At 38.9% G+C, this 23,771-nt stretch overlaps 1 protein-coding gene across 2 annotated transcripts in view; it reads right to left on the bottom strand.

Moving 5' to 3' along the window:
- KCTD5 (potassium channel tetramerization domain containing 5) overlaps positions 1-22,931 on the bottom strand; it is a 34,042-nt gene extending 11,111 nt beyond the window's left edge. Inside the window, exons 1-5 of one of the 2 annotated variants that reach the window (XM_074597145.1) lie at positions 22,489-22,869; positions 11,932-12,040; positions 10,753-10,844; positions 9,541-9,636; positions 6,312-6,428 (exon numbers count right to left, since the gene is read on the bottom strand). In XM_074597145.1, coding sequence (XP_074453246.1) covers positions 6,312-6,428; positions 9,541-9,636; positions 10,753-10,844; positions 11,932-12,040; positions 22,489-22,731 — 657 coding nt within the window. In that variant the 5' untranslated portion in view covers positions 22,732-22,869. Of the gene's footprint in view, positions 1-6,311; positions 6,429-9,540; positions 9,637-10,752; positions 10,845-11,931; positions 12,041-22,488 lie in introns of both variants that reach the window. The other variant, XM_074597146.1, reaches the window with a different exon arrangement.
- Between the last annotated feature and the right edge of the window lie 840 nt (positions 22,932-23,771).

The following is a 23,771-nucleotide window of genomic DNA, read 5'->3' as shown; positions in this document are numbered from 1 at the left end:
GCATGATTCTCAACTCCAACGCAAATACATTTTGATGTTGACAAATACACTGACACTCTGATGATAAGATAAATATAGCTTTTCTTTTCAAACGTTTACAGAATTAATGATTTACGGTTACGATTACATTGTGAAAGAAAAGGCTACAGAGGCAGGCCAGTGGAGAAGTAGCCTGTTCCCTGTTTCTGTTAATAACTGCAAATCTTCCCATCCTCCAGAGTTAATTTTTAAAATGCTTGTACGTGGTATCTTAATGTGGCATGATTTAACATGTAAATGGCTGCATGCAAGAAGCACTTTAGCCTGAAGAGATACCCAGCACTTTACTTACAGAATAACAGTACTTCTATTAAAACATATTTTGAATGGACAAAGACAAAATTTGCATTTGGTTGGAAAACAGCAAGACACAGCACGGTGGGACACCAAGATTAACATCTGAAATTCATACGTACTGCTACAAGGAAGTTAATTAAGGAAGCGCTATAAGCAGAAGCCATGTAATGAAATGTGACGTTTTTACAAACTTCTACAAGTCTTGATACTGAATGATAAATTACAAGATACTGAGAAAGAAGGATATCCTCAACATCAGTACTACCTCATATGCAGCATGTTTATCAAATGGCGGAAATTTCATGTAACTTGTCTTACCTTACACACAGTACACTTACCTAATGCTAGAAGCTTTACATAGCCTGCCTTTCCAAGCCAGAATCAATTCAGATGTAGCTGCTTCATTTATTTTAAAGGTTTATTTCAAAAGCATGACAAGATAACGTATGGTGCTATTACTACTGACACAGATCCAAGTTCTAAATATCCTATTGCAAAGATACACCATATCTAAATGTCATTACCAAAACTATATTAAATCTACCTACCAAATTAACACACATATTTAATAACCCTCTCCTATTCCCCAATCTCTAGTATATCATTAAAGCGCCCTAGTAATGGCCCCATAGAAAAGGCTTCACTTGTTTTTTAGGGCAGCAGCACTTGAAACACTGTAGTTACCTGTGTAAAAACAGCGTACTGCCATCAGTCCAGCAGAGCACCAAAGACAGTAAAAGCCTTGTTAAAGCAGGGAAGATGCAGCCAAGATGAAATCTTGGTCTAGAATCTATACTTGAGGGATTAGTCTATTCCCACAACAAAAGTGGAAGGCAGACCAAGGTTAAAAGTAGCTTCCATATAGCACTGTCAGGAGAAAATAAAGCCTCATTGTACTTTTAAGGAGAGAGAGGAGAGAGATGCTCAGATGCTCCAGCGCCGTGGTAGGACAGCCAAGCAAGCACCTCCACAGACAGACAGAGCCGACGGCTACAAAGAGCAGCAGTTTGTCTGCAGAGTGAACCAACCTGATGCCAGGCCGAGGCGATGTCAAAGTTTTTGGACCCTGATGATATTACATCCTACAAGGCTCAGCCTCCCATGAACAGCACTGGCACGCAAACCGCAGCACTCTCAAAGTACCCACTTTAACTACCCTGTCTGGGTGGGATCACCAGAAACCTTTCGCTCCCATCTCTGCTCCTAACATCACTCTAGTTCTGCAAAATAGTCAGTAATGAACACAGGCTGATCAAAAATGAATGTGATAAAGACATTTTTTCCACTAACACTATGTAGTGAAGTTACAAAACCCTAGGCTTTTTTGAACCACCAATACATCCTCACTGGAATACAAAAGCACTGTTTTTCTTGAAATGTTAGATGAGCTAATCTTTCATAATGAATACTCTGCACCATGACATATTTGCATAATATAGAATCACAAACCCCATAAAGTAACTAGTTGCTTAGTTGCACAAAATGGACTAAGATAGTCCACTGAAAAGCTGGAAAATCAACCCAGATTTACTTCATATAGAGAGGTGATTTGTTGATTTTCTTCCCTTTCAGAAAAAGATATCATGCACAAATTTTCAGAAAAAAAAAGCAGTTAAGTTGGCTTCAAGCCTGCTGAAGTGGTAAAAAGTTATATTGTATATATTATATCTATATTGCTATATAATATATTGTTATATATCATATAGCAATTACAAACCATATAATACAAATGCAGTAACTGCTTCAATTATTGAGGTAAAATGTAGGACTATTTTAAACAGAACTTTTAACCCACTTTAAGGCTAGAAAACATTCAAAAAGTTAGATACTTTTTTAAATAAAGCTACACGTAATTCACCTTATCTGAAGAGAAATTTGAAGAATAAAATTCAAGCACATGATCTGATTTAGTATACTGTTAACTTTTCTTCTTCCAAAATGGCAATAACTTGATATCAGATAAGCTATGATAACAACTACCAGAAGGAAAAATACTTCTTTACTTATGGACACTCAAAAGAAATAAATGACCTCTCTGAAAGCAGATACAAGGCAAGATCCAAACATCAGCCAAATCAGCAATCCTGGTTCAAGAAGGTTGATAGGTCCTGAGTTGATAGCTATTTACCACCCCCACTAATGCTTCATAACCCAAACAAGCTGACCTTTTGCACAAGTTGTCTTTTTAGGAGACGTGGCAGAGTGACTACTAGTTGGATTGGACTATTGATTTAGCTGACTGCAAAACATCTGGATGACTTTTTGCCATTATTAATCAGCCGGTGCATTCCAAGATAAAGTAACTTTTGCAACATTAAACACAAGTTCTTCAAAACTCCAACACATGATACTCTTGTAAGCAGTTCCATATGTGTGCAACTAAGAATGTACTTTTTACATTGTTCAACAGCATGCTAGAAACTTCGTCGTAGCTTTTTGAGATGCAACAGCAGCAATAAGGGTGATGGCAGAAAAAGAAAGAATGGAAAATGATTGCAGATTAGAACTGAACTGTTGTGTCAGAAAGTATGATCAGAAATAAAGCAATGTTTTAGCACTTGTATTCCAAAAGTCACCCCATTGTTCCCAGTGTTGGTGGCAACACTTTAAGAAGGATGCTGATAAACTGGAAGGAATTGTTAAACTCCACCACCCCGTGCCTGTCCGTCCCCGCACACCACTCCCCTCTCCCACAAAAAAAAAATTAAAAAAAAGAAAAGAGACCCCACAACAAATCAGAGTAATCTGAGGTTGGCAAAATACAATGCAAAAGAAAAGGATTTCAGATTTTCCAGCCTACTGTTTCTCAGACTTTCTGACAGGACAAACTCTTTTTGGCTCACGGGGCTTAAACAGTGGAGTTTAAATGACCAAGAACTTCAGGAAGGAAAAAAAGAACATTTTGAAACTCTGAATTTCATAGATTTGTATGATTAATATATACATATGTATACATGCATGTATGCATTTTTCCTTACAGTTTTTTTTCCTTCCATGACTTGTTTCATTACACTCCTTACTAAAGCAGTGTGATCCTGCTTGAGTGTCCCTATGAGGCCCAGGGTGTCGTAACCAAGCACAGGAAAATGCCAATGTTACTTATCACAGAAAATTCATTAGATCACGATCCATTCACTGTTTGCACAGAATAAGGGTGCTGACACTAACAGGCTGTCAGCGGTAACTAAAAAAGGAAGGAATGGAAAGCAGTCCTATTATTATTACTATTATATCAACTGAAAAAAAGTTATTTGTATTCTATTTCTTCATGTGAAAATACAGGTCATGATTTTCCTGAAAAGACAAAGAAATAACAATAGGAAAGTCCCTGTCTCATAAAGCCTGAACTTTTAAGGAAAATCAAATATGATAATCAGAAAGGGCAAAGTTAAAAAAAAAACAAGTTTGGCATAAATAAAGGTGGACAGCGAGCACCTGATGCCTACCTATGGTCAGGCTTGTTTTCAAACAGGAAAGATTTAAGAATGATTTCAGAGGCAATAATGAAGTAACTTTCTGAAGAATTTTTCCTAAGCCTGCAGCACTGTGAGAGGATAACTGTGCCTTTCAAACAAGACTATTTAAGAAAAACAGATGATAAAAGTGGTATAGCTGAGAGAACAGGTCAAATGATTCCTGCATCAAATTACTCAACAGCAGCAAAATATATGAATCTCTTCCTGTCTTAAATCAATGACTGTACACTTCAAAATATCCCTATGAATAGGCAAAATGGTTGGTGCATCACTTTTAGGAACAGTATTTTTGAAGTGAACAAACTTCATGCCTAACTGATGGTTGGACTAGATGATCTGAAAGGTCCCTTCCAACCTAGGCAATGCTGTGATTCGATGAACTGAGACAGATCTCACAACCAGCCACATTTCAATAACTTGCCTATACAGGTTTGCTATATTGCTTTAACAATATTGATTCAGAATCTGTACAGTACGTTTACAGGACACATTAGCAATAGTATTACCATCACAGATAACTACTCCAACTTGCACAAACAGCACCCCTATCTTCCTCTGCTTTCCACTAGAGTTATTCACATTAACTAACTCTTCTACTTCATGACCACCAATTTCCTTCTCATTCTGTGATGGTCCGATTCTCAAAACTGAGTAAATTTCCTAACAATTACTCTCAAATTCTATTTTTAATATTCTTATACATTGAAAATTACTGTTCTATTTCAGATGTGCTGAATTCTTTGTACACTAGAAAGCTTGTCTTGGAAAGCTTGTATTTTTTTTTTCTTTTTTTTTTATTATTATACTAACTAACTGTTTATAGAATAAAAGAAAGTCCTCCCCTCAATTTTTTTTTGCTGAATCAAGTTGTATGAGCGTAAGAATGGCCTCTATGCCTTTTAGAATTATAATGCGTTGATCCTACTGCCTTCTCAAAGGATTTGCAAAGGGCTATAAAGATGCGTACACATCAGCCATTACGCCCAGCACTGATGACTGACACCAGGACTGTAAGCATACTTACGTCAGGTCTCTTAATGCAATTGTCAGACTTCAAATCTAGGAGGAAGGAAAATTCATTCCCTTGCAGATTTATTTTTTTTTAATTTTATACCTGCCTTCATTTCTTCCCTGCCTTCCTCCATCTCTCGTTTTATTATGTTGATTTTTACTTTGAGCTATCTAGGACATGAACACACAAATAACATCTTGCTGCCTGTACCCTACCCACCCTTAACAACAGGCCACATTTCTTACTCAGTTCCAGAAAGTCTGCAATTACAGTGCATTAGTTCCACATTCCAAACGTTACCTATACAATTGCAAGAAACAGATCGTACTTGGTACACTGAAAGCAGATTCTGGAATATAGCTAGGCAATGGTCCAGGTTTAAAATCTACAATTGCATGGCTAAGTGTCCGTGTCATGGGCAAAGTTCTGCTCATATCAAGTCACTTTACTGTCATGTTATCTTCATGACGTTATACTGACCTTTCAGACTGAATAACCACATATATAGCAAGGAAAAGAACAAGTATTTTATCGATGAAAAATACTACAGAACACCAGGTTCCCAAATCAATTCACATATGACACTTCAAAACGGAGCAGAGCTCTGTAAAGAACTGGAAACTGCTTCCAATGTTACTGGTTAGCAAAAAATCCTTCCCAAACTCTTGAACACTGGGAAGTAAATCACCAATTAAAAAAAGCAGTGACCTGAGGGCGAGGGGAGCAGGTAGGATGAGACAGTCTAAAAAGACAATGGGTGAAACTATAATTCTTCATTTGGGTTTCAAGAAAATTTCCCAAGGAGGGGAAAAACCACAACAACCAAAAAATAAAGCCAAAAAACCCCAGGATGTTCTTTCCACTTGAGACAAGATTTAAAACTGCTGGGTTTGTTCTCCCCTCACTCCTCCATATTTTATTTCTGAAAAATTCTGTTATTCATTGTTGCAGTTTGAATATAGTTCACCCACCTAAAAAAACAGTCAAGTTTTGAGTTACCAAAAATAAAGGGCATGAACTCAGAATTTAACTGGCTATTAGGTGGATGAAATACTCTCAAACAGGAACAACAATTAACACACAACTGCCCCTTTCTGAACTCAGTGAACTGAAAGCTTTATTTACAGGGCTCCTAATACTTAAATTGTACCACTTTTACTTAACAAGTATGAATCAAAGGCTGTTAACTTTGGAGGAAGAGTTAAGGAAATAAGTTACCTATTGAGAAGGTTAGAACTCTTCTTAAGAAAAACCTTTAACTCAATAACTAAGGGGTTTTTGTTTGGTTGTTTTTTTAATTACTTTTACAATATGAACATTCATAATGTATAATGAAGTACCGTGAATATAAATAAAAGCCAGTCACAAATACACACAAATTACTATGTGCTGTACATCCAGGAATAAGGTGGAATGATTTGAAAGCAGCAGAAACGCAAGGAGGCCAAGCATATCAGTGTGAGGGCAAAAAGAATGGTGTGACACACCTCACTGCAGCATTTCTGGAAGCATCTCTCTTCCCCTTTCACTTCCCGTGACACTATCAGCAGATACTCTGACTGCTGGGCCCGGCCACAGCTGTACTGGGAACCTATACTGACAAGCTGAAATAACCAATCAAAGCAAAACACAAAAAGAAACCTTTGTAAAGCTGAAGCACATACCGTTATCCAAATCGTACAAATAACAGATGAACTCAAATGTTTAGGTAACATTTACTTGCCACTAGAACAAGTTGCTATCAAGCTAGAACTTTCATTTCAACATACTTAAAATTTATGGAGGCAGTTGCAAAGCCCTTTGTAAGTTCAAGGGAAGTTAAGAGTTACTGATAGTAAGTCAGAAAGCTCCCCATACCACTGCGGTGTAGCCACATAAAGTTTGGTGTATTCTGAAAGGGAGCATTATTTTCCTGTCATACTTGCCAAGTGCAGAAGTTAATGCGGATATAAGACTGGAGGTGTTATGTAAAGCAATATATCAAGCTTGGGTATGAAAGAGCTTCATCTTGTTCCAGATATTGATAAACAAAATACAGCTAAGGAAACATAAGAAGTCAACTAGAGGAAAAAATGTTGAGTGCTCTAAATTGGTTTTAGAAGGGGCAATTTACAGAAGATCCAAGAAAATAACTGGAATAGAAAAAAATTGTCTGTCTTGTTCCCATAAAAATCAGTACCGAGAACTCTGTTCACCCTTGCCAAATGTCTAGTAATTCAGAAGTTCAGAACAACCTCACCTAAATTTCTCATCTTGCTATTACAAAAAATATTTTATCTTAATAATACATGGCAATTCCTATCCCATTTAAATCAAAGCATAGCCTGTCAGTGCACTTGGGAAAGATTAGAGCTTTAAATTAAGTGTGAAGAGCTAGACAGCAACTGCCTATTCTGAGTAAACTGGAGATTACTACTGATGAGAAGGCTCATGAACAGTAACTTTATTTTTATCCTGCTATTGTTATGTGAATAATTTTGAAAGCAGCAGCTGAATATCTTCCTTGTCATAGAGTGAACATATTTAAGACAGCATTATGGCGACAGACTCAGGTTACATTAATCATTAAAATTTACATGACTGACACGCTACTGCTGTCTAAAGCCTTTGTATGTAGTGATTTTGTACAGCCCAGAGTTTCTCATTATGCAATATTGCCAAAATGTTGTTTTTTCTGATTGCCTGAAGAGGTAACAATTGAAGCTAAAAATCATCCACAAAATAACCCACTGAAATCACAGAAGTCGGGCAGCACAACTATTGGCAGTAGTTTTGGGACAGGGACTGATACATAATTGCAATATTCTAGCAGTGCTTTCACTGCTATTCTTTGGAAAAGTGCATCAATACATCCACGTAAGTCCACCAGAAGTTTACCTTCCACTCCTATTTAATCACCACATCCAATTATATTTTACAAGAAAATTTTTGAACATTAAGGGGAAAGAAATATTTTTGATCAAAAGCAACCACTTAGACATGTTACACAGGGCACAGAGCACAAGGACTCTCAACCCGTGGGAATATTACTCTGAAAAAGATGATGATTTCTCTCCCAGCAATGAGAATATGTACAAAGCGTAGTATGTGCCAACCCAAAGACTGTTTCTCAAGAAAGCACGCTGCTGTGCAACACAGGTTTAGAAAACATAAAAAATTACAGAAATTCTCCAGTGTTCTCAAATCTTAACAATAAAACTGTTTAGATTATACAGAATATTCTAATCGTGTTTCAAGTGAATGATGTCTGCTAAAAGCAGGTCTGCAATACAATCAAGGGAGAGCATGGCCTAGTCTGAGGTAGTGAGAAGCTGAGGATTACGAGACCATACAGCTGTTGTGTTTATCTGCTTCAAACTACGTGTGCAAGAGGGAGCAACGTGGGGGACGGAGGAAGTAGGGAGAAAGTTGGATGAAAAAAGGAAATAAAGTTCAAGAAAACCACTGGGATTTTCCAGTTCTAAAAGAGATTCTAAATTCTAAAAGAGATTATAGTAGTTTTTTCAGCAGTTGCAGTGTCAAAGCAGTATTACTCCCAAATACAATACCCCCAAAGAATACAAGGCTTTAGGACAGGTAAAAGCCACCGTATCATTTAATCTGTTAAGAGGTAAAGAATCTCTACTTGTAGTGAAAGCTAGTTTCTCATGACAAAGAAGAATGTCAAAAAAAACTTTGTCAATGCCCTGGTCAAAAGAGAGTCGTGTGCATTAAGTGAGAGCTTTTTTTCAGGGACTTAAACAGCATTCAGCTTCTGGCATGCCAAACACACCTGATAATACTTGAGCCGGAGAACTGAAGTGTAAGAAGCTTTCTCCGTGCTGATTTAGTTTATTTGATCATGGCTGTCTCCATGACACCAGAACCTTACACATTTCATCAAATATAAACAAAATGTTCTTTTACCTTTGTGTGCCGTACTTTTTAAAAAACGTTGCTTTGTTGTGTTATTAGAGTGAGACTGCACAGGAGAAGAGGCTTGTGCTTATTCCAATCTCGCCTACAGTTGACACCAGACACTGAAAAAGATGCTGGGCGCCAAGCACTTGTGTCTCACTCCAGAGTTAACAGATTTATTGCTCCAATGCAGTTTAAATATCGTGTTAGGTTAGGAACTTGAAGGATGAAGAGGCCATGTAGTTAGTTTCTTATTTACAGAGATTAGCAAAGACAACAGAAAGATCTCCTTGCAATTTTACAACATATTCTTGAATGTACACACAAAGCTATTTTTGTGCAGTGCAAAGAACGAAAACATTCATGTAGCTCACACCTATCCAGCTTCAAATCCACGCTGGTTAAGTTCACCCTCCTATGTGTATCAATCCTTTATCTGAAGAACCATTGTTTGGGCCTGACAAAAATTTATCTGCCAAACTCATCTCTTTTACCCAGAGCTCTTTATATCTGACCTACCATTTGTATAAACTTGTACTAGTTAATTTTGGTTTATTCAGCCTTCAAATGCTCATGTGTAGACACCGAAGAATTACATTTCAAACATGATGTACATGTTTCTATAGAAAGTCAGCACAATTTACCTCGTGGAAAGCTACAGTTTTTTTGTTCTCTGACAAGTAAGAATACAAATACCAAATTTTTACTTAAAAAAAATGAATGCGCTTAAAAAGATGCATAGAATTGACTTTAAACTCCACTTTCACATAACTGAGTTTTTAGAAGACTTTGTAATTATATCCCGTATGGTTTTTTTACCTGTTCAAATTTCCAGCCGTCGGACATTGTGGAAACCATTTGAGTGAGTTCCTCTTCCTGGCACTGCAGCACCCTGTACACATGTTTGACTGGCACCTTCAAGAACAAATATAAGATGCTCAATACAGCATGGAATTCACTATGTTTGTGACTTGTCTAAAGTTGCCCTTATTCTTTAGAAATGGTAAGCAACACCACCTTGAACACCTTGCCTTTTTTTTAAAAAAAAAAAAAAAAAAAAATCTCATCTGTTCTGAATTACCTTGCAGAAGACTCAATGCTTCATGAATGTTTCAGGGACTAAAAGTGCTACTTAACAGTTATACGAAAATAAGCTTAAGACTTACCTATTGTTCCACCACATCGTTCAAAATCAAGGTTGAGGTTCTGCAGAAGCCTACCTAACCTTAGGGAAGGTCTGACCATACTAAAGGATGTCTTTATTTCTCTGTCAAAGGCAATGAATAACTAGGACCATTTCAGCTGAAACCCCTTAGAAAATGCTATCCGAGCAACTCTGCTATCCCATAACCCGGCTGCAAGAGAAATCTGGCAACATGAGTTTGTAATATCTCCATGAAGATAGTTATCAGGGAAGACCAGAGTATCAGAGCTAAAGAACATACTTAAATACTTTCCTCATTGAACAGTTTCTCTATCATAGTCACTTTCATGAAGAAACACTCATGAGCTGCTATGAGAAGAGGCTGTGTCTTCTCAGCTACAGAGCACTACAAAGAAAGAAACTAACGTCGCTACAAAGGCACATGACAGGAGCTAAACAGCATCTGCATGTATGCTGTATAAACATACTGTATAAACAGCAATTATAACGCAGTTAGGCAATCTCATCGTACTCAAGAGTATTTAAGTGTATACGAGAAAAATATATTCTGCAAAAGCTGTTTTCTGAAATAACTATTTCCAGAAATGATATTATGTCAACTTTGTCATTCTTGAACAATTCTTCAGAATGTTTTCAGTTTTTGAAAAAGAACTGGAACAATATGCCAGTGCCCTTTGTAAGCAGACTGGCAGGTACCGGTGGTTAAGAATATTAATCTTTCCATACTAATGGTTCCAGCTCAGCCAGTGATGGGGGTAGCCATTCAGTATATTACCGGGAAATGAGCCATTAAGGAAAAAAAGTGGAACACATCCACTACTTGCCATAGAACAAACAATCAAAACCACACTAGAAAACAGCCTCACCTGTGAGATTTTGCTGTCTCTTTCTCTTATTTTGTCCTTTACCAGTTTTATTAGTGATGTGATATTGTAGAATTCAGCCTCTTCCAGTACACCTAGTATGAGAACATTTTTTGGAAAGAGAGTGTTACCAAAGATTCAAGGCCAAAACCACCAACCATTTCCTAGGATTATCTTCTCTACAGCTACAGAAAATGACTTATTTTGCCCTAGGAAAAGTTCATTTACCAACCTAACAATTCTGGCTTCCTTCAGCCACATGTAGTTCAGAGTTTAGCTCCTAAAAAACCCACAAAGAAAACTGATTCCATTTCACATATAGAATGAGAGCCAGGAAACAAAAAAAAAAGGAGCACAAATGCCATGCCACAGCACCCTGATGGACCACCACAACTCAGGCCCTGCCTCAGGCTGGCATACGAAAGAGAAATTCAAATAGTCCTACAGAAAAGCTCTGCAGCTGCTAACGTGCAGAAAATTTTTCTTCCTGTCATTTGAGATCTTAGACCCCAAAACAAAAGCTTCAAGATACATACTATGGAGTGCTCTTACTCACACGTTCAAGCCTTACCTGTTCTCCACACATACTACGTGTTTAACAGCATACATGGAAATTATATTTCACATTATTTCCTGCTAATATTGTTAGACTGTATTCCTCTTTGATTGATTTCTTCAGTACCGTATCAATACAGTTTTAGTACTATATGGTTTAAAACAGTCACCCTCCTTTAGAGTAAAACTGATATGAACTGGGGACAGGGAAGGAGAAGCTGGGGGCAGAATTTACTCTTCAAGAGCATATTTCACACATTTGAACATCCTAGAACTTCTAAAGCTTGTTTCACAGCCAGTATTCTTCTGCTTCAAGAGGACTAAACCCAAAAGTTTAATACAGGAAAAATGCAAGATTATGCAACAAAAGGCATCTCCCCTCATGTCTGAATATTTATGTTCTATTTTTTACTGGGGATGTGGGTTGTGAAATGAGGAATCATACTCAAAACACTCAAATAACGGCATATACTATGATTGCACGATACCTATCAGCTTCACTTAAAACAGACTGAAATGCTACACTGATTACATTTACCGTCCACTTGTAAGTTGCTACTGGTGACTCAAAAGCAGTGAGAATAATAAGCAAGTAACAAGAAAGAAAGAGAATTAGTAACTTCTTACCTTCCTCAGCTAGGTCCTTGTTAATAACCAGTTTCCCATGTCTGAGATAGTTCAGTACTGGCCCAAAGTAGGTTGGGTCTCTGTCTATTAGGTAGGCACCTGTTTCATCCTAGATTAGAAAAAAAAAAACAAACCACAAAACCAAAACAAAACACCACCAAAAAAACCCCCAAACAAACAAACAAGCCAAAAAACCCCACAATGATTTGAACACCCAAGCAGGAATTGCAAGCTAACATTCAGCTTGGTGCCTGAATAGCAAGCGGGTATTCATCCCTTAAAGCCAAATTTATTAAAGAAATTAAAAGGAATTCAACAACATAGTTGCAATTGTATCAGACTGATCACTCAACTCAGTCATGTACTACACAACTTCTGTTACCTGACCAATTCCCCCCAACTCCTTATCAAGAGATTATCAATAACGTTAGCATGAAAAATCTAATCAGTGAGAACACCGAAAACTAAAGTTAAAAATAACACTTAAAAACAGGAAACTACCATTTTGTTTGGAAACCTGAAGAATCAGAACAAAGGCTACATTCCAGTGAGGTTCAAATACCAGCTTTTTTTTTTTTTTTTAAATTCAAGGCAAACCAATCTACCTTCTCTTTAACCTCAACACTTTGTTCTAAAAACTTTTGGTTTTGTCTGAGCTCAGATGTACAAATACTCACAGGGTACTGAGGACAGCTATGTACCAAGCAAGGGTTGCATGTACATCTTCTAAAAAAAAGTACACTGAAGATGCAGTTTCTACCTATCTCGTGCAGACAAAGAAGGGACAGATTAAACTAACTGATGCTCTCCATAATCTTTGAAAAGTTGTGGAGATCGGGGGACATCGCAGAAGACTGGAAGAAGGCTAATGTCACACCCATCTCCAAGAAGGGCTTAAAGGAGGATCCAGGAAATTATAGGCCCATCAGTATTACTTCAGTCCCTTGGGAAAGTCATGGAATGAATCCTCCTGGGGGCTATCACAAATCAAACGAAGCACGTGATTGCGAAAAGCCAGCACAGATTCACGAAGGGCAAACTGTGCTTGACAAACCTGATTGCCTTCTATGACAAAGTAACCTGCCTGATTGATGTGGGGCAAACGGTGGACATCGTCTACCTAGGTTTCTCCAAGGCCTTCGACATGGTTCCCCGTAGCCTCCTCCTCAAGAAACTGCTGTGTTATGGTCTAGGCAAGGGGTCTGCGTGGTGAGTGGGGAACTGGCTGAAGGGCTGCACCCAGAGGCTCCTCTTCAAACTGGCAACTTGTCACGAGTGGGATCCCCCAGGGATCTACACTGGGCCCAATGCTGTTTAGTATCTTCATAAGTGATCTGGATGATGGGATCCTGTACCCTGACAAAGTTTGATGATGATACCAAACTGAGCAGGGAAGTGGACACTTCGGAAGGGAGAGCAGGAAGATCTGCAGAAAGACCTGGACAGGCTAACAAGAACCTAAAGTTCAACATGGACAAGCATGTAAGGTCTTGCCCCTGGGAAAACATAAATCCGGCGTGCAGAACAGGCTGGGATCTACCTGGCTGGGGAACAGTTCTGCAGAAAGGGACCTGGGGGCCCTGGTGGACAAGTTCAATATGAGTGAACGGTGGGCTGCAGTGGCTAACAAAGCCAACTGGGTGCTGGGTTGCATCAACAAGGGCATCACCAGCAGACATAAAGAAGTCATTAGCCCACTCTACTCAGTGGTTGTCAGGCCACACCTGGAATACTGTGTTCAGTTTTGGTCCCAGCTATGCAAAAAAGATGTGGACAGGCTGCAGAGGGTCCAGAGAAGGGCCACCAAGATGATCAATGGACTGGGAAACCTGCCATACGAGGAAAGGCTGAGATAACAAGGTTTGTTCAGCCTTGAGAAAAGAAGGCTTGGAGGAGACCTTATCACCATGTTCCAGTGTTCAAAGGGTGGCCAAAAACAAGATGTAGACTCCCTTTTTACAAGGAGTTACATGGAAAATATGAGAGGTAATGGGTACAAGTTACTCGTGGGGAGATCCTGATTGATTGGATACAAGAGGAAAATGTTTCACAATGAGAACTATCTGCCATTGGAATAATCTCCCCAGGGAAGTGGTGGATTCCCCAACATTGGACACTTTTAAGATTGAGCTGGACGGGGTGCTGGGCCATCTTGTCTAGACTGTGCTTTTGCCAAGAAAGGTTGGACCAGATGATCCTTGAGGTCCTTTCCAACCTGGTATTCTATGATTCTATGATTCTTTCTATAATTACAAGCTAAATGCTTTACACACTTAGACACACTGTCATTTTAGAAGAAGTGAAGGGGTGTTATATTTTCTATAAAATTAACTATTCAAGAAAATGCTAATATATTAAAATGTGCTGTCAGTTAACCTACACTCAGAGCAGACGGTGCCTGATGAAGTCTAATCACAATTTCTTCTAACCTAAACTCATGGTCTCACAAAAGCAAGACTATGCACCAAAACCAGTAGCTAGAAGTGGTGCATAAAATGGTACATTTTTAATGTGTCACATTAAATTATATAAAACACTTAAAGAATAAAAAAATCTACAGATACAACCCAAAAAAATTAAATTAGTTGACAACTGTATGGATTATAAACTATTATTTAATATAGGAACAGAAACCAGTGAAGTTGATAAGGAAGATCTAAAACTGATAAAAAGAAACACTGTTTTAAATAAAAAAACAGTCTTTGGGCATCAGTTGAACTGAATTAAGAAACATATGGGCTTACAAAACTGGAATTCCTCCCAGTTAAGGGAAATAAGTCTCTAGAAACAAGCTTCTTCAATAAGATTACTGTATTCTTTTACACTACAGTGTTTTCTCACGTGACCCTCTGAAGCGATACTGGCCACCAGCTCTACACCATTACAGAGATAGACAGATGGGTGATAGAAGCAAAATAACTAAAAGTTCCACATGAAATCTCAAGCAACAATGGTTACTTCACTCCTCACACAAAAGGCCTCAAAAAATGAGTATTTTTTTTAACGGGCTCCAGTATCTGAAATTACTCTTACCTGAGTAGATTTCTATATACTAAACAAGCTTCCAACAAAAACACAAAGGGAACAAGCTATGTCAGGCTTTTTCTTTCAACTTCCACCTAATGACAGGTCACCAGCAACCTGCATTACCTGAATTCACCAGCCTAGCAGGCACATCAGACCTTATTATTAGCACTTGCACCAAACACGCTTTGCACACACTGACAGCATCCACTCCGGGAAACATAAGATAGAATTGCTTTTGTCTTATCCCTATTTTTAACCATTTTCCTCATCATCCACAAAGGTTTTTTTTCCTCACTCTGTCATTCCTCATCTCACTTTTTTTCCCGTTATACTCATTCCTTTCCTAGCCACTATCAAGTTTTCTTCCTCACCAAACTACCATCTGGAATCTATAAAAAAGCTTAATCTTCATATTCGTAATGCAAATACCATACCAAACATATATATAATATACCACATATGAAAAAAGTGCCATCTCACTAGTGTAAGTTTACTCTAGGAAGCCTTTCAGGCAACAATGCGTCTTCAAAAAATAACAGAAAAGAAGAAAAAGGAAGCCAGAAGTCTTATGATTCATGATGTAATTAACTTTTTTTCTTTTTTCACATTAGTAAATATCAGTAGTTAAAGTTTAAGAACTCTGTATGAATTCTAACAGTGAGCAATCCAAATTCTGTCAGTAGGATTCACTTTAGTATGTAAATTCCATGTAAAATGATGAATAGACAGAACATATCAGAGAAACCGGCCACTTCCTCACCCAGATTACAGATATGGAAAACAGGCTTTAATTAACATTCTTCCAAAGAGAAAGATGTGTGTCTTGGACTTTGACCTTACAACTCAGGTATGGTAGAAACTAGTGCCAGGGAGTCGAGACCCAAAATGTGGACCATTCAGTAAATATTGTAAATACATGCAAAGAATGCACAGGCAAGAGGCACAAAATTGACTTCCTAGGCACCTTCCTATAGAAAATGCCTTCTCACTCCTCCTTTAGAGTGAGCTGCCTGATTATCCTTCAATGTACACTAAGCACTTCATGTTGAAATCACTAAAAGCCGATTACACTAGATCTTTAAGGATATTTATGTAAACATACATCCAATAAAAGCTGACACAGTAATATAGTCATCTGCTCCACCTAGAACTCTCAAAATATGGGTCATAAGTCTTTCCACACTCCCAGAATATTGTCAGGATGTGCTTCATCCACATGTACATGAAAACACACTGCGTCCTCATGTGTAATTAGCTTTTTTGACACTCTTTCTAACGGAAACATTTTTGGTTTATCGTAAGATAATAATAATAAATTGCATGTCAAATGTGATCTAGAGAGCTTAGAGGTGTAGCTACAGTTTGAGCAGACATAACCAAACTAGCTTTAAGCTCGCTAGCGTGAATATCAACAGACTGTGTTGTTCCAACTATGGTACTTTCTCTGCTAACTAGTTAATTAGGTTTCTACAGCTTTGAAGTTTGAATCTTCACTGATGTAACTAGTGTGGATATTTTGAAGCCATTTCCCAAGTTTCAGGTGAATACCACGAATTCCAGACAAATGTATATTCTAGTAAGGTCTCAGTTTTCTCTCTTGTCGATAAATTTTATACAAACAGGTGTTAATGTTTACCAGAACAGCAGCTGAAACCCAAGTTTCCTCTCTAGTCAGTATAGTCACATCACCCCACATTTTGACCCTATAGGTGTTCTATACAATTTTGCCACTCTTTGTAAGGGACACTCAAAGCAAATGCTCTGGTCATCCATGTGTATCCAACACAAAAGTTGGAACAATCACATGGGTGTTTGTATCTTTACCCAGTTATATTTTTGCATGACATTCTTCTCTCTACCAAGAATTTTTCCTTCCTTGTCCATAAATCCTAGACCTTTTACATACCTGCTTCTTTTTACGAGGACACCATTTAATAGACAACGTTGCTGAGGTACAGCGGAGGCTGCATTTCTGTATTACCACTCTCCCACACCAATATTTAGTCTTAGTTACAAATACCATGGAATTTTAGAGGAAGTCTAATAACTTGCTCTTAAATTTTCAATCCCCTGGTTCAGCGTACCAATGAAAAGACAGTGAACCTCACAACCACATCCCTTCTTCCTTAAGAATTAACCCTAAAGCATATCTACAATCCAGTATTCATGGAGACAAAAGACACAAAATGCATGTGTATATTCAAAGAATTTGAAAAATATTGCCCAAAACATTTAAATGATCATGTATTCCAGTCTCAAACATTTCCACTTCAATCTTTATAGAGACTGAGGCTGAAAGGAATCATAATGAATACTTAGCCTGATCTTAATTTGAAACAAATACAGGACTCAATTTATTCACAATGAAATTTAATGTTTAGAAAGTAGTGGTGAAACTTAACCATTTTGTGCAAGCCATTCCAATCTAATTACCGTTGCTGTGAAAAATATGTACTTTCTAGCCTGGACATCTATAGTTTAACACTTCACTAGCTGGATCTCACAACTCTTTTGCTAGACTGAACAGGCTTCACTATTAGGTTTCTAGTTCTCTGTGTATGTACTTCTGGACTGAGAAGTCACTCCTTAAATTTCTTGCCAAAAAAACAGTTTTGCTCTTTATGAGCTTTTGCCAAATCACATTTCGTCTTGTGACTACCCTCCAAGTTCTCCAATTTTTGAAGTGACCTTGAATTGTGGATACCAGAATCAAGTACAGGATTCCAGTAGGACTCAAAAGTAGGACCAAGTACATACATCTCCCTAATCCCGTTTAACATTCTCCCCAAGAATTGCATTAATACACTAGCTGAAATGTCAGAAATTTATTTCCAGTTAATTATCTTCCTTGAGGTGAAAACTAGTCCAAAGACACCTCCTCAAATACTTTTCCAGAATCCTGTGCCAAGCTTTTGGCCCAAAGCTGTGCGCTATAACACGGATATCTAAAAAACGGCCACCATTTGCAGATACCGAGCAAGCCGAAGTTCTGCTAAAGGCAGCAATATGCACAGAAATACAGTAATATCTGGCACTAAATCTGGATTTAGAAGTAATTGTCTCCCCTGCCCCCTCTGCATTTAAAAGCTTGATCTGGATGCCCAGAACACATTTTTCTCAAACTATGTGACCTAAAAACTTTGAGTGTCAGCAGACTGCCAGTACTAATCAAGACTACATTAATAACACAACCCACCTAACCGGTCAGAAATCTCATGGACAAATAAAGTCTATCTCAGTTCTACCTTAGAATAATGACTAAAATTAAGATACTTTTTAGTGCTGACAGTTAAGGATGTGCTGCCAGGAAGATTTTGAGTTTTCTAAAACACTCAGTGCTTGCTTGCTTCCTTCCTTCCTTAACAGATTCTACCTCAGTACAATTACGCTTAACTTTAGAAAGGCATTAAAAATCAAGCATGAACACTGCTGCCAAAAACCTTATTAAGGAGGGCTGACAATCTTCTCACTTAGGGGCAAGTTTAAAGAATGATAGAACAGTTTATAAAAGAAAAACTGGTATATAGGAGATACCTGGCAGCAAAACTTACAAGCATTAACTAAGTAAAACAAGAATGAAAAAGGGAGTAAGGCTCCAGTTATCAATTTTTACATATTCATCTCTAATGCGAGATTTAAATATTCTGGAAAACAAATCCCACCGTGAACAGTAGGTATGACCACCACCACTCATTCATTTGCTGAAACGATTCTCAAATAGTCTTAAATACAAAGATGCATATCATATTGTGAAACATACTACATTCAGAGAATGGATGTCACTACCTCATTCCATTCCGCACTAGTTTTGCCACAGGGTGTGCCACGGCTAATCTCTCTTCTGTTGCTTACCTGATACCCAGAGACAGGCTGCATGGCCTTGCTGAACACTAGCACCTGAAGATAACTTGAAGGCAAACATGCTGCTTTTCTTGAAGCCTTTTAATTCTTTTTCATAGCAAGCATTAAGGAAATCTTATGATTTATGTAGTTAAATAACAAAAAAACACGTTGGTGTCGAAATTACAGTAGAGGAAAATCCATATGTATGCAACTGATATTTGTAAAGTCCAACATATGAACTATTTCAGTTTCTTGATCTCGTTTCTAATAAACTCATCCAGTTAACTTCTTTCAGAACTTCTTAATGTATCAACATGGTTAACTTTGAAACGCCTCATTTGTTGAGCTTAGGCAGAAACAACTCTATTATTACTTTTTGGTTTTGCTTATAGGTCTCTTCTCATCTGGATAAGCATTTCTTACGGCTTCATTTTCTAAAGATTCTCATTTGGCAATCTTGCAAAGAAAAAAAGAATGTGAACTAAACTTTTTTCTTCAAAGACATATATTTGCTGGCTTATGAGCTAATTTAATTATTGGCTCTTCTGCTCGGTTTTGCTTCTAGATGAACAATCTGCCCCCCTCCCTTTTGTCAGTTGGGACATTAGAGCTTTCCACAAGCTGGTTTAACTCCCTGAAGTTATAAAAAAAAAAAAATACCTCCTCCTTCATTTTTGCTGAGTTACATACTTCTCAGATGGAGCGCGATTAAAGGAATATGAAATGTGCCTATGAACTACAAAACATGTTTTGTACTGTGAACGCAATTCAGTATTAATCTCTTGAAAATACATCTAAAACTTCCCAAAGTGAGTTACTGAAGTGCATCCCAGACAAATTCCCCATACAGGAAACATGATATGCCTTGTTAAGACTAGATTTTTCATAGCTCTTTCAAACAGAGGGCCGTGGCTATCAGTTTTCATAATCTCATCTGCTGGCTCATCCCTCGGCATTCTCCCTGCCCCACCTCCCCCGCATCCTCATCTGGAGGTAGGGACAAGTATGTCTGGATGGGCATAACAGGCGTCAGCCTACGTAGGAGCTCAAATACACATTCTCTCTCACTTTAAAGTTTAGGTCAAAGACCGGCTCTAATGCCCCAAGCTTTAAGATGGCGGTATCTTTATCTAATAGCTGCACCTTGTAAGAACGACTGTTTCCCATGCACAAAACTGTGCTGCACAGTAGTCACCGTAACTAATCTTTAGAATATGATTAAGAAAAATATGTCAACTTAGTATCAGGTTACAGCTCATAATGGGACTCCAAAAAGTTAAACCATGAAGGGAAAACCAAGTCTATTACTATCAGATTTTGATTTACATATATATGTGGCAAAGGAGAAGAACCAGAGATAACACAAATATCACTAATTATTCCATTGAAAAACCCGTGCTCATCAGTTCAAGGCTTCTGCTATTTCAAAATTAAACCACACAGACAATCTATTGACGTGCTATTGTCTCAAGATGGTACGTTCACAAACTGGTGAGGTGTCAAGGAAGGATTTTTTTCTCTTGAAAGGACATCTATGATATCTGCTACCATTCAGAGGGAAAAAAAAGGAACTGCTTGGATTACGTTGTACTGTTTACAGGAGATGAAGAATCTAAAGATTCCAAATCAAATGCTTGAAAGAAAGGCTCTGTGTGTTTAAATACTCTTAGGTACTGTAATTAATACACTCTGATGGGTAATCTAAGAGGTAGCCACTTCTGCAAAATCCAAGATGACAGATGACTGCAGAAACCAGGCTCTGAATGGCTGAAGTGAAAATCAATGACTACAAATAGTCAAAGACAACGAGACAAGAAAATCTGACAAACATTGTACTGAAAAGCAGACCATAGTGCACATTTAACCAGAAAAGGCTTTGCTTTTTGTACATCAAATTGAAGATATCCAAGTTCATAAGCCTAGAGAATGCATCTCTGAATAAGAGGATTTTCTCTAACCCAAGATGTTCCACAACAATTTGTAGGTCTCTCTATACCTACTGCTTTTGCCTCATGTTACTGATTTGCACAATAATCTATTAAAGATAACTATAGCAGCTACAGTTTCATTAAAAAGACTACTCACAAAACAGGACAATGCAATTTGTTTGCATCTTGATAAAGTGGTTTCTATTACACTTCTACGTTGGCAAAAAAGGATGATGGTAATAACCGAGCAGCTCAAATAATGTACAGGCACGTTCCTTGTAAGCAAAGGACATCTTTCTATAGCTGTGACTGCAGCTCACTTTAAGTTGTCATGTACGCTATTAAGAACTATAACTACGTTTAAGTCTAGAAACATGAAAAAAATTCAATGGGTCTCTCCACATCCCACCAAATAGCTACGTAACCTTAGCATAAATTTATGATTTGCTGCTGCAACCCAAAAATGCAAGCACAGTAAAAAAAGAAAATGTTTAGCTTAGGAGTCTCATGAATTTTTTGCAAGATAGCAACACCTCACTGACTGTGCTCATGAAAGATGATTGATTTCAAGTGGTGAAAAACGGCAGCCAAATGCCTAATTACAACTAAAGCATTTCTTCTAAAAATGTGCCTTCTCTCTCTCTCTCTGATGACATTGAGAGATCGCAAGTAAGCACCTTTTTGCAGTGGAACGACTGAAACAGGTGCCTTAATTATTAAGTGTGCCTTATCTTTTATTTAAGAAACCTTAGAAGAAAGCTTTCCTACTCCCTTCCAAGCAAAGACAGTTTCTTACCTATCAGCAAGCCACCTACGTTTTAAAATTTATTTTTATAGGTCAGTTTAAGCTAATCCTCTCCCAAAAGTCCTCAAACCAAACCAAAGACAACAAAACCAATCTCCACACTGACAAACTTCAAAGTATTTTTGTCCTCTAACTCTGCAACGCTATTCAGATTCTGTTTGCTATCCTCTTAAGCATTTAAACATCCTTTTAGGAGTTATGCATAAGAAAATGAAGAAGTTTACTAGCAGTCTCACTGCAAAAAAAATAATTAAAAATTAATACATAAAAATCAACTCCATTTTCAACCTGTTGGTTATATATTCAAGGGTTATAAGCCGTTTCCTTCTTTTCCCTAAGTGTACTGTACTGGAAGTCCACTTTTAACCATTATGTTCCAAAACATCTTTCAGAGCCAGTGCTATATATGAATACTTCATATCCATTGCTACATGCCACTCCATAAATAAAATCTTAATCAGGAACTTTTCTTTCCCTACTCAAAATGAGTCAGAATGAATCCCCGAATATTCAGTATCACCCACCATTTGCAGTCCCTGCAGAACAAGTAACATTTTACCCAAAGAATGGCTGAAGCACAGAATGCGATGGCCAAGTGAGGGAGGTTATTATCAAAAGAAGTTCGATTTGATTCTTGAAATTGAACGAGAGGGTGATGACAGTGCAGAAATAACACGGCAGCAGCTCAGGCAGACAGTCCATTAAAACGCTAAAACTAAACCTGGGCAAACAACATGAAAACTGAGGCAAACACTCGAAGGATCCTGCGCTCTCGGTGGTGTTTATAGTCAGGTGTGTGATTCAGGAACCAACCCCCACCCCCTGGAAGCACACGCGCCCTGGAAGCACAGCCCCGCCGTGCCCCCCCTGCCCCTGGGGCTCACCGGCGGCCCGCCCCGCAGGAAGCGCACCGGGCCGGGGCTCGGCGGGGCCGGGGCCCGGGCCCCCACTCACCTTGTCCGAGTCCAGGTCGGGGTCGGCCTGGCAGAGGCGGAAGAGGAAGGACTTGGGGTCCCTGCAGAGCGTCTGCCGAGTGGTCAGGAAGCAGGTGCCCCCCACGTTCAGCCGCACCCACTTGCCGGGCACCGCGCCGGGCGGCGGCGCTGAGCTGCACCGGCGGCAGGGCCCGCCCGGGCCTCCCAGGCCGAGGCCGCCGATGGGGGGAACCGGGAAATCGCAGTGGTTCTCCGCCGCCATCCTCGCCGCCACCGCCGCCGGAAGGGTCCGCCCCAGCTACAGGTCCCCGGGCGCACCTCCCACCGGAAGCGTCCCGCTCCCACCCCGCTCCCTGCCCGGCGCCTGCGCCCGAGCGCTCCGGTCCGCCGGCACGGCCTGGTCCGCCGGCGCCGTGCGCGATGAGGGGCGGCGGCGGAGCCCGAGCGGCCGGCTGCCGGCTCAGCGGGGCGGGCGAGGCAACAGCGCCCCCCGCCGGGCAGGAGGACCACCCCCCCCCCCCAACCCTCGGAAGGAAGAGGCGGAGGCCGGGCCAGGACCCTACATGCCTTTATTACAGACTACCAAGCATAAGTGAAATCCATCATCCAGTCACTAACTACACATCTACAGCACAGAGATCTGTCGAGAGGAGAATAAACAGTCATTAAATTATGAGATATGATTAAATCATCGACCAATAGAAAATTTATATAATAAAGCCAGAAAAAAGGTGTAAAATATAGTTTACAATAATTATTCACATTCAAGGCTGTACATCAATACATACAACACCATGGCCCCGAACATGAATTCAATCCAAATAATTCATATATTAGAATTTAAATAACACAGACTGAACTAGAGGCCAACAAGAGCCAGCAAATAACCTTATAAGAATAAAAATACAAAAGTGTGTATCTTATATCATTGCATTATTTGCTTCTGTTTTCACGAGTTCTTAGAGGAGGGGAGATTGTTTTGTGGTGTTGGTTGAGGGGGGCTGGGGGGGTGTCTTTGTTGGGGGTATTTTTTTTATTTTTTTTATATTATTTTTTTTTTGCTTTTATCTGTACATCACAGTTACAGCTACAAACCAGGTAGAGAATATTACACACGTAACTGACTGCCACCAACCTGAAAACAGCTAGCATACAACTATCGAAACTGATTATGGTTCCTGGTTCCTATTTTTTTTCTCTTTTGTCAGATACAGTAATTGTAAGTTCTGCTACAATTTAGAACATTTGCCACATCCAATCAGAGTCAGTACATGGTCATAGGAAGCTTTGTCAAATGGCAAC

Source organism: Larus michahellis, chromosome 8 (assembly GCF_964199755.1).
Source record: "Larus michahellis chromosome 8, bLarMic1.1, whole genome shotgun sequence".
Classification (NCBI taxonomy): domain Eukaryota; kingdom Metazoa; phylum Chordata; class Aves; order Charadriiformes; family Laridae; genus Larus; species Larus michahellis.
Note: the sequence above shows the minus strand (reverse complement) of the source record. Positions and strands in the feature narration are given on the sequence as shown.